The sequence below is a fragment of the Nothobranchius furzeri genome, chromosome 14, assembly GCF_043380555.1.
Source record: "Nothobranchius furzeri strain GRZ-AD chromosome 14, NfurGRZ-RIMD1, whole genome shotgun sequence".
Lineage (NCBI taxonomy): Eukaryota > Metazoa > Chordata > Actinopteri > Cyprinodontiformes > Nothobranchiidae > Nothobranchius > Nothobranchius furzeri.
Window position 1 is genome coordinate 14952069 of NC_091754.1, and position 12371 is coordinate 14964439.

Consider the following 12371-nt stretch of genomic DNA (forward strand, 5'->3'; position numbering starts at 1 on the left):
GTGACAAACAAGAAGCATGCCTGCTACTTCATGACTAACAACTTTGTTAGTCTGAGCCATGCTTATGTTTTGAAATCTAAAAGTATATATCTGTTTGTATTTCAGTCATTCATGATTGATTATCTTAGAGAATTTACTATAAATGCGCACATTTGTTCTTGATGGCTACAAAGATCAAACACTCGAGATACAAGCCAATAGTTTTCTTTAAAAGTAAACAAGTTTTTTTTTTTAAAAAACACAGTTTTATGGGACAATGAGGACAAAAATAACTTTACCCCCCAATGAGCCAAATATACAAACCCGACACAGACTGATCTAATGTGGGTTCACACATAGAGAGTAGTTTTTGAATGAAAAAGTGCAGCAGGGGCTGTTTTTCTGGAGCATTCTTTTGCCAATTGGCATGAAATGCTCTTCACATGCTAATAAACAAAAAAGAGTTTTGTAAATAAAGAAAGATGAATTTCCCCTGAAAAGTACAGTCCTGGAAAAATCTCCAATGATTGTGAACGTCCCACTCTTATAGATTGGATGATGATTCATACATCCATGATCCCCTCTGCACATACGCCTCTATGTGTACAAATCACACATTCTCACCTTGGAGCAGCTGGACAGGAAGTAAAGTCAGAGCTGGGCTAGCTAGTAATGGACTGAATATTTAGATCTGTCATTTGTGATTTTCGTTTGAGGATTTGTCCTGTTTAGAGTCTGGTTCTGTTCTTGTTGGGAAATGTTTAGGTGACGGAGCTGTATAGTGTGAACTGTATAGTGTGTGTCTGAACACAGCCGGCTGGCACGTGTGTGTGTGTGTGTGTGTGTGTGTGTGTGTGTGTGTGTGTGTGTGTGTGTGTGGCCATCCTAGAGGAGAAAGAAAAGCAAGTTGGAAGGGAAGTTGTAACCTGTAGTTGTTTGGAAGTCCCAGATTGTAGTGGCTGTAAAGCTACTTAAAGCCCCAGTGTCTGAAGAAATTTGACTCTAGAGCGCTACACGGTTCAGATGTTGCAGCTACAGTAGCCCACATGCATCAAAAAGACATTTTCTTATCAGTGACTTCCTCCTTTCAATCCAGCACTCTGGTCCATTCTTTCATTTGTTTAATTTGTTTAATGTTCTTAATTTTATGTAGAGATGTGTTGAGTAATAAAACTTAGAGGCAGAGATGTGTCACGTGCATTGGGAGCAGTGCAAGCAACCCAAGAGGAAAGGGCAGAATTTCCCCAAACCTGCAAAGCTGAACCAGCTCCTTCCCTACAACTTTTATGTCCCTAAACAGCTACCGTATTTCAAGATGGTGCATGACAATCCACAACAGCTTATGTATATAAAAATGTTACATTTCAAACTAAGATGAATATTTAAAATAGATGTTGTTGAGAAATAATGAAAAAAGAACAAGTCTGTGAACGACTACACAGGATCTGAAAGTAAACAAGTAAAAATATTATGCTCTGTAATTTCCTCACTTGAAAGGGATAAAAATCCCTCGTTTTACTTGAATTCTTCTTATTAACCTTGCAATGTCTTCTTTTTCCATCTTTCATTTGTCATGAGTAGCAGGAAGCAATAAGAGAAATGCCTCTAAAACAAACGTTAGGGAACAATAGCAGCTTTTGATCAAACTACTGCATTAATACAATACTACTTTTGAATCAATACAGGTCAGATCTCATCATTTACCCATTAGTAGCAGAAACCTCACAGCAGAATCTAAGTTATCTTAATTTTTGTTTACTTTGTTCATCAGATCGCCCATAAAAGAAACCATAATGTACCATAAATAACAAAAACGCAAGCCCAGCACTCACCTTTCCTTTAGTAAATATGATCTAAATGCTAAATCTCAGCAAAACTAATCAATAAGTCATCATCCGACACAGCTTGAAACACAACCTCTATGTCTTAACCAGGGGGAAAATAACCAACCTGAATTAAACCCAAATAACCATGAGAATAATGCGCAGTAACGCACCATTTTAATAGCAAACATTTGACAGCAGAATTTCATAAATAAACATTGTGGGCCACGCCCTCTCAGTGACATCACACATCGACACTCCACAGCAGCAGCAAAGGAATATTATAGGAGTTTATCTTACCTGCTGCCTCTCTGGGATTTTAGGTGTTTTTGTTTTTCCACAAACTGAAAACAATTTTGTGCATCCTCTGGGCCACTGACACACCCATAGTGCTGTCCTTCACTTTTACAGTGCCAGTGCTACTAGATTCTCGCACGATGGTTCCTGCCTAATGGTTCCTACTGCTCCACACAAACTGGACTTGACAGTGACACTGAGCTGTGATTTTTGAAGTTATGAATAAATCAAGAAAGCTTAAAATTGCCTAGTTTTTCCACAAAAACGCCACACTGTAGCATTCTAGATCGTTAGGTGCCTTACATTAGGAATTATGGCACAATGTGAGCATGAGGGAGGGAGGGTGTGACTGTTTTTATGTATGACTGTATGTCAGGTTGGGCCTTTGAATCCTCCCCTCTCCTGGGACTTCTTTTGATGCTATACATCTTCGCCTCCCCTCCCTGCCACACTAGGTGTGGAGTGTGGTGCCTTGGTTTGCCTGAGTCTTCGTGGCTCCCGAGTCAGGGGGTTTACGAATTTTAGCGTCTGCCTGATTAATCCCGGTGGCTGCCTGGTGGGATCTGGGTCCCTGGGCTCTTGGGCACGTTCAACACATGTCTTAAGGCTGTGGTTGGCACTTAATGCACTGTGATTTATTATCGTGATTGTTCAGTAAAACAATGTTGAGCTCATATTTCGTCATCAGGTTGATGCAGTGATAGCTTGCTCCTGTTGTATTGTTGTGTGTACCTTTTCTACAGGTCTAGAAGCAGACTCTTGTTCATCATTGATTGTTTATTTTTGTGGGACCTCCCCCCCCTTTGTCTCTTCCTTTCTCTTTCACCTCTGTCTCCGTGTCTGTTCGGAATTACAAGCATTCAGAAAAAACAATAAAGTTTTAAGTATCAGGCGTGACATTAAAAGCAGACGCTTTGATGCTCCACCTGAGAGTAAATCTGGAAGGCTTGTCACCAGCATTCAGACATTAACCCCCAGAAAACCAAATTTAGAAAACAACTGCAAAATCTTTTTTAACCTTTCAGATGTTGTTCTAGGAGGCCAGATGAACGGGCCTATTTACACATTTTAACAGCCAATAGTGTTGCAGAACTGAACAATAGGACCTATTAGCAATGTAAATGTGGTTTCAAAAAGAAAAAAAAATGGGGAAGGTTTATTTTTGTAGACTTAAATCTGATGTTGTAATATTACAACCGTGGGTCTCTGGGGGTTAATTCTGTTTGCTTCAAAGCCAGACAGGACACGGGGAAGAAAAAAAAATACAATAAATAAGGAATTATGGCACAAAAAGTGCAAACAATGGTTGAAAAGGTGAGATAAAGTTGTGTTTTCATGGTTGTTCTACGTTATCCATTGTGTCCAGTGTTTTAACATTTTTTTCTGCAACCATCAGATTCTAGGGGTGACTCTGAAAAAGTGGGTTAAATTGTTATTTTTCAAACTATAGCTTACTTGAACAAGGACTGCACCTGTAATATTATGCTTGTCTGCAGAAAAGCAAAAGAACACCTCACCTGAGGAGGCAGGGCATAGAGCATTAGTGGCCTCACGAAGCTTTCAGACCTTTAGGTATGAAAGGAAGAAATAGAGTTAAGAGACAGGAAAGCAGACGAAACGACCCTCACCGTGATAACGTGTGACTTGATTCACTTAAAGAAGAGCTACAGAAGGATGCGGCATTCTGGGAGTAAACAGGAAGTGATTCAGAGCCATAAACGTTCTGTTTTAACAAAAATGCACTTTTATAAAACATCATAAAAATATCCTCTCATAAATGGATGTTGTCCCCATTTTTCCGCTGAGGGAACCCAAAAATACATGTTTTATTTTTCATTCTGTTCTGCTTTGACAGTTTGGTCAGATAGAACGGTGGATCTGTGTTCCACGAGATGCTCCTCCTGTTGAGTAGTTTATACAAATACGACACAATAAAATATGTTCAACTTTAACTATAAAACTGTTTACGTCATTGCTAAACCCAAAACTGTGTGTGCACATTAAACAGTGATTAAGTCAAGCTGATTTGTGCATGTATATGTTTGCATGTGTGTGTGTGTGTGTGTGTGTGTGTGTGTGTGTGCATATTTGAGTTTTAAGTCTTTTAAACTTTAATGCAGATTTTTAAAATTATTTTTCTAATTTAATATTTTCAAAGCACATTGTGACAATAAAGTGTTTAGTCCTAAAATGTTATTTACTCATTTTTATTTGTACATTTAGCAAATTTCTGATGCCGAATTGGTTTAAAATATACAAGATTTTTGTAGAAGATAAATACTATTTTGAACAATTTTGGAAAAGAAAAATTCTGAGGTTACATAATCTTACATTTTTCAGATTATTTTGTCTCTTTGATGAAGATAAACTGCAGAAACACATGAAATAGTCCATAGACACCAACTCTGACACAAAGAGGAACCGTCACACCTTCCTGTAATCCTCCACATTCATAAAAAAGGTTTTTACGTCATGCAGTGAAGCTGGAACACAGAGTGAAGTCGGCCAGAACACCAGTTTCTTGTAATTATCATTAGAATTGTACTATAATGGGGCAGCAGCAGCTCAACAGGTTGAGCGGGTTGTCCAGTAATCGGAAGGCTGCAGGTTCAATCCCGGCTCCGGACAGATAATTCTGCTGTTGTGTCCTTGGGCAAGACACGTAACCCCCCTTGCCTGCTGGTGGTGGTCGGAGGGACCGGTGGCGCCTGTGCTCGGCAGCCTCGCCTCCGTCAGTGTGCCCCAGGGCAGCTGTGGCTACATCGTAGCTCATCACCATCAGTGTGTGAATGTGTGTGTGAATGGATGAATGATACACTGTAGTGTAAAGCGCTTTGGAGTCCTTACTCTGAGAGGCACTATACAAGTGCGGGTCATTTATCATTCATTTATCATAAAGCTGCTTCCTGAACATTGTTACTTGCATTTTTGAAAAATGAGAACCAGCTTCCGTGCAATGTGTGTAAAGATTCATAACATCATTTCAGCATGAACTGAGTTACTGTTGGAGACAGGAAATCCCTCTGATCCAAGGACTTGCTGGCTTCATGATGTGCTTTTTCTTTTTCTGTTCAGGGCTTCTTTGTGTCCATTATCTATTGCTACTGCAATGCTGAGGTGAGTGTTTTTTTTTCTCTAAATGACACATTCTAATAAAATAAACAAAGCTGCAGCGTATTATGTTCCCAAAACACTTAATTACGCTCAGCTTCTCACTAAGATGTCCATTATTTTGCAAACCCAAACCCTAACCCAACTGTCTATCTGGGAATACTTATCTCCCACAATTTTATCAAAGATGAAGCATAAATACGTGAGAATAATACTTTTAATGCTCATTTATTTCTTCAGATATTTGTGTAAAATCTAATTTTCTATGTGAAAGGATGGGATGTTCTCCCTCTGTGCATGGAGCAAGCCCATTTGAGAATTTAAAAACAAACAGTAAACCCTTAAAGACCAAGTTAACTCGTTTTTTGTTCAACACATTTGCAATGGTCTCTAGTATAAATGAATGCCTTGTGAGTTGATCTCTGTGGGAAAAAGCTCAGGCGCTCCTGTTTCAGGAGGTAGAAGTTCTACCGTGTTGTTGAGTAATGCTAACAGTTAGCTTCTATAAGCTGAGTCATGCTTTGCTCCCTCCTGGCTGCAAAAATCAACAACAGCTCCCGTCGCGAAGCGAGATGGGCGTGTGAATGCAAATTTTCAGTGTGACGTAGACCTGACAGACTTCTTCAGTCTATCGTCTGTCGGTGGCTAATGCAGAAAATAGGGTCAGAAGCCTATTTTCATGTTTAGCCTGCATGCGAAACTCTGAGTGACCAATCATATTTGAAAAACAAAACCCACCAAAACAGTTTCTCAGTGAACTTGGTCTTTAAACTGATTTATAAAATGTGCAGACAGCCCATTGCAACGTGACATGGACAGGTGAGATGTGGTCTATTTTACAATCGTCTGTCTGAAGCTTAGCTGCAGCGTTATGGATGACAGGCTCATACCAAGGCTGTTACAGTAGTCCAATCTGAATGAAATGAATGCATGAATCATCTTCTGTCAATCTGACAGATGAAAAGATCTGACCTTAGCAAGGAACAAACAGTTGAAAGGGACAAGTTTTCACCATGGCATTAACCCTTTGATGCATGAATTATGAAATCTTCAACCATGAATTTTTAACAACTTTTTTCATTCATCTTTAGGTGTGAATGAAACAAATTTCAACAAATATTTTTGTTAAATTTTATAATTTACAAATAATTTATTACATGTCCACCTTGGTGGACAGCGTGCATTCTGAGCAAGAAATATGTTGGCTTTACTTACTGAAGTCAAAATGGAGGAGCTCAAATGCAATAAAGTCTTCAACAGCTGTGCTTAATAGTAAAAACAAATAAATAACAATTTTGAGTACCTGTCCACTGTAGTGACCATTATGCATCAAAAGGTTAAACAGTCTATTGAAAAAAACATCTCCAATCAAAAATGATTACTTGGATTTTTCCAAAGAACCAAGATCAAAGCTGTGGGAGAAAGAGTCTGATGGTCAGGAATGAGTCCTCTGGAGCTCTTAACTTGTCCAAATAGATTAATCACCCAGAAGAGCTGCGGCACCTCTCTTTAAAGTGCGACAGATTTGTGAATAGTCGTGGAGGGAGATGGACAACCGCCTCTGACCACGCTGATCTTACCTCGTGTCACAAAAGTGATTCTGTAATACATTTTCTTGACTTTCGCAGGTCCAGACAGAAATAAAGAAAACGTGGACTCGCTGGAACTTGGCCTTTGACTGGGAGGGCCCGGTGGTCTGTGGCCGCTACCGCTACGGCTCTGTGGTCGTGGGTCTGAACAACAACAGCACCAGCAGCCAGTCTCACCTGGCCGGCGGTGGCATCTCAACGCGCTCCACCACGCTGGCTTCGAGTCGCGTCAGTCGAAGCACGTGTCCACCCTCCATCAACGTGCACGCTACCCTTCCAGGGTATGTCATGACTAACTCGGATCCATCCATACCGGAGGAACTGGAGGACAGTGGGCCCAAACAAGTGGACGATATCTCTCTGAAGGAAAATCTCCCCGCTCTGAATACAAGTGCAGTGCCTGAGGATGAGGAGGAAACACTGTAGCAGAAAACAGGAAGAAAGAAGAGACTGGTGGAGAACGCGATGGAGTCCGACACATGGCTGTCTCGTGGATTGCTAATACCTGAAAAGGGATGCAGGATGAACGCTACATGGACGAGTCCACTCAGAAGAGACCGCGGTTTTGAATGCAAATGTATTCATTCATCAAACAGCTGAGAGAATCATGAAGTTTTTAGGTGGTTTTGAAACAAGCATACCTGTTTTATACCACTTTAAACTCTGCTGAGCCTGTTTTGCTGTAATGTTTAAGGCTTTGTGGGTTAAAAAAACCAAATGATCACCATTTATGTAAAAATATTTAGTATGTTGGCTAGCAGATGAGAGGCTCGAGACAACTGAAGCGCTCTTGTGTTCCTCCTGAAGCAACTCGATTTTTCCAACAGCACCTGAAGTCCACTTACAACTTGCTGCAAGCATGAGGTCAAACCATTGATGATTTCATGAAAATACTTTTTGTAAGCTCCTTTTTTGTTGCTGCTGCTAACTTTTGTGCATAATTCATGCGTTTTGTCAAAGTACAACCAAGAAAAGCACACAGACTTGTGTTTGGTTATGAATAATTGTAAGACGGCAGCACTAGTAGCATGACAGCTGTAAAAAAATCATCAGCATCTGGAGCTAAAGCTTTGTTTTCCTAAAGAAGAGTCAATCAAATGTGAAATTGTTAAAGTTTTAGTGTTTACTATTATCCATCATCTGATTGCAAATGGATATAAACTCAAGATATGTGATGCTTTATGTCTTTTGTGCATTTAAGGCCCGCAAAATGTTGCAAAAAAGTCAGTTAATTAAGGGCTTGTTCAGTTTGTAAGTGACGTTTCACAAATGTGACATCTTTAAGAGTCTTTGTTCTAATTGCTGACTGAACAGAAGTCTCTATCATAAAAAAACTATGCATGAGAAATCAAAAGTTTCAAATCAATCCTCTTCAAAGAAAGAATGAAAGGGCTTTGCATAAAAAGTTTGAGCGAGACAGGCAAAACTGGACATCAAGAAAAGACCTCGAAAACCTTCTTGGTGATCTTGTGATTCAGGATTCCAGAGTTGTTTTTTGTTTTAGAGGAAACAAAGCCCGTGTGCTCTGGATCAAAGATTAAAACGACCCTACAAAATGTTCCCAGCAGGGATTCCCAAGACCCAGGTTGTGTGATGTGAGGTTGTTTCAGCACCCCTGGCAAAGCTCATCTCCACATCTGTGAAGTCTGAATAATGCAGAACAAGTCTGAGCTTCTCCAGCATCCAAAACCCAGAGGACAACATCTTTTCCAGGGACAGCTGTGCATTTTTCAAAAAAGAAAAAGTAAACTGGCTATCTGCATGCATTAAATGACTGAAACAGAAGAAGGGGAGAGGCGAAGACTCTTCTGTGTGTTTGAAAGATAAAAGGAAGACGGGAAGACCACAACACTTGATTCTCAGTGCCAGAAAGTCTCGTCAGGTTCATGCGACAAATCATTTGGATTGTTTAATTTCTTCGGGTTAGCATCTTGTAGTCATGTCCTTTTGAAGCAATCCAAACTGAATTCTGATGAGCGAATGATTAAAAAACAAAAACCTGCAGATGGTGAAGGCAGAGATTCCCTGAGAGTTGAGAACTCCAACACCTGTGGTCACTACTGTGGTCACTACAACACTTGCAAACATGGCAGCGGTTTTTGGCGAGAGTCATCCATGTGCACGTTGGGATCTCACTTTAATTTGCATTTGTGTCACAGTCCAGAAAAAATGTCTATTAGCACCACTTTCTGCTAGTTACAGCTTTTTCTAATCTTTTCAGTGGCATCCTGGATGCTTTTGGTTCGTTTTGATGGAAAATCTGACAATTCTGGTTCCTAAAATCTCATCAACAGGCATCCAAACATCCAACATAAGTGCCTCATGCCTAACTAGTCATCAATGCCTACTGTATTGTGAATTTTTTGCACTTTTGCCCATTTTTGCTTCATACAAACCCTTCTGTTCAGCATAAATCGATGCACACAATGCAACAGCACTCTGTCGATGCTGTTGATGCCTTTTTATCGACTGAACTGAGTGACTTTGATGAACTGAGAAGCTCAAGCCAAGGTCAAACACTCTAAATGTGCAAACATTGTGAATAGTTTTGAAATCTGTAAAGAAAATTTACAACTGTACAGAAAACAATGTATTTTTTTCTTGATGTAAAGTGTTCAAACGTTCAAATAAAAATAAATGTTTGTGTGAATTACCAGTACTAGAGTACATGGCTTATGAGAGACCTGAGTTGCAGAAGAAAGACTGCTCATTTTTACGGGCTAGCTGTGAAGCAGGACAGTACAGCAGCGTGTTGCACGCTTGTTTTTCAGTGCCTCTCAGCTGCAGCAGAAGCTTTAAAAACTTCACTTATTTTTAATCTGAATGTTGTCAGTTTTGACTGTCTCTCTCTATCTGTTCCTACAGTACTTCTCTGTGATAATTATGCCTTCTCTTCTGTCTTTCAGCTCAAATAAATGTTGAATGTTTTCATCTTTTAAGCTGCCTTTAATTCACCTGCTGTCAAAACGCAGCAATTTGCCGCCCATAAAATCAAAAGCTACACAGTATGCGTGTAATGTTTGGTTCAATATTTTCACTACAAAACAGAGCGACGAGTCAACAGCTGAAGACGAAAATATGAGGAGACCATTGGAGGATGGCTGATGTCAAGAAGGGTGTCATGTTGTGTGGTAGATACCTAACCCACGACATACAGAATCAGTCCACAGAGTCAGAGAAGATGGCAAACAATAATTATGGGCCATTCCCATCTGTACCGGGTCGGCCCGGGCCGGGTAGCGTAGGTTGTTTACATATCTGGGTGGCCTGGTATTTTTCCCGGGCCAACCAAGGCTCATTCTCAGCCCTCTTCTCGAGGGGGTCTGCTTCAGGCCGACCAGGGCCAACACACCCACTGCTGACAGCAAATTCACACCTTCCATTAGAGCAAGCCTCTGATTGGTGGGTAGAATCAGCCCACATGGGCTTAAGACAAGGATGTGTGGAATCACCCGGGCCAGGCTGGGGCCGACTGGGGCTACCCGGCCCGGGCCGACCCGGTACAGATGGGAATGGCCCATTTGTAAAAGGAGAACAGAACGAGCTGCTAGGAAGTCTAGCAGTATTCGGCAGAGAAGCAAGGTTCGGGTGTGGAGAGTCTGGAGGAACAGGGAGAGTTAGGTCTGGCACTCGGAAATCTGAATGTTGGATCTGATGGAACTTACGGGTTGGAGGTGAGACCTCGTGAGAGAGGGAGGAGTGACCCGTCTGGGGAGGGCAGGAGGCTTACTGGAGGCAGATGAGCTTAGAGTCCAAATGAGGAGGGAGCTGAGCATGAAGGGTAATGGTGATCCAGGAGGGAGGGTGGGCAGCCTGGAGTGGGAAGACCAGAGGAGGACGCTGAGAGACGAGTGGACAGTGAAGAAACCAGGTTGGTAGCAGCAACGAGGTGAACTGATAGGAGATATCTGCACGAGACAAAAACAGGCAGTCAAAAACACACAGAGCACAAAAATCCATAATCCAGAAATTCTCAAGATCAAAGCTTAGGTTGAGTTTGGCTGTTAGGAGAAATACCCGAGTCGAGTTAATCATCCAGCGAAGTGAAGGCGTCTCTCAGGAGCTTAAATATCCCTGGCCAGCTAATCAGCAGATTACCTGCAGCCTCCCCACTTCCAGGCACGCCCACCTGCAGAGGAGAGATGAGACTCAACACCAATTAGTGTGTGAAAAAATAAACCAGACTGTGACAAAGGGTAGCAAAGAAGCAATTTCTCTCCAAGAAGACCACCTGAAACACACTGATGTTAAGCTAAATTTTCGGGGACTCCACGTCTGATATTTCCCCAAAAATAAATTCCCATTCTGATTGTTTGGAATATCTGGAAAAAGAGGAGATGAGTGGTCCGTTCAGTTCCAAGTCTGGCCAGCAGTAAAGCAACCTGACACCATTTAAGTGAGTGGTTCTTCTCAGCCATGGAGTGGACTCAGTTTAGCCTCAGAACAAAGAAATGCATAAAGAATCCAAGAACCAAGCATCAAAGAAGAGTTTGTCTCTTTGGATCTTTAATGGACTTAGAAGAATAAAGCTTTCTACAAGTTTCACATAAATTTTTGCTTACAAAATGTCACTTGTGTAGACAAAACTGTTCTCCAAAGTCCTGTCCCTGCCTCCTGGAAATGGTGTTTGCTTCCTGGTGTGGACCCTCCCTTTTCTTACTGACTGAGGGTGTTTCTCAATGTCAAGGCACCTGGCCTTGTGAGGCGATAACTTGCGAAGCCAGGCACCTTGCTTACAAGGACACTGTCCTTCCATGGTCAAAGAAAACGGTTAAATAGAACAGACTTGCATCGCGTGACCGTGGCTTCCACGGCGGTCACGTAACGTCATGTGCAGTGTTGGGAGTAACGCCGTTTCAAAGTCAAAGTCAAAGTAATTCATTGCCATTTCTACCACATGTGCAGGACATACAGAGAAACGAAATTGAGTTTCATTACACACAATTCAAAGATCAGACATACGTGGGTAAGACACATGACAAGAATTGGTGACTGCGGTCATTCGCAACATGAGTCGCGCTACCTTAATAGATAGACGAAAAGGGTGTTACATGAGGATAAGTGGGGGTAGGTAAAAAAAAGGCATAGCAGAGTTAGATCCAGCGGGGAGTAACTCTATTATACAAAAAAACTCCTCCTTTAACATGGAAGCACAAACAGCACAGATACAACATCAGAGTCCGATGGGGAGGCGGGGTTGGGCGGGATCCTGAAGCCTCCAATGGGAGCTGCCACTGCGTTTAAGTATAACGGCATTCTTTATTAGGTAACGGAATAATCTAATGAATTACTTTTCCCACTGTTGCAACTCCGTTACCGTTACTGGGGACGGAAGGTTGTGCGTTACTATGTGCTTGTCAAACATTGAGCAACAGCGTGAGGCTTTCTGACCGCCACATGCCAGCTGCAGCCAGGGAAAGAGAGGAGTCGGTAACGCACTTACAAACACGATGATGATTGGTCAGGTGGGCGGAGACCCTCAGTGTTCTCACTGTCACTGCATGCTGTAGACACAACAGAGCAGTGATGGGAATAACGCCGTTTAAAATAACCTCGTTAATAATTTTTTTCT

At 41.6% G+C, this 12371-nt stretch overlaps 1 protein-coding gene across 1 annotated transcript in view; it reads left to right on the forward strand.

The window, feature by feature from the left end:
- The window catches only part of pth2ra (parathyroid hormone 2 receptor a), a 51294-nt gene extending 41486 nt beyond the window's left edge, over nucleotides 1–9808 (forward strand). The window contains exons 12-13 of the mRNA XM_015966744.3: nucleotides 5175–5216; nucleotides 6839–9808. Of these exons, the coding sequence (XP_015822230.1) occupies nucleotides 5175–5216; nucleotides 6839–7225 (429 nt within the window). The 3' untranslated portion in view covers nucleotides 7226–9808. The remainder of the gene's footprint in view (nucleotides 1–5174; nucleotides 5217–6838) is intronic.
- Nucleotides 9809–12371: the final 2563 nt, after the last annotated feature.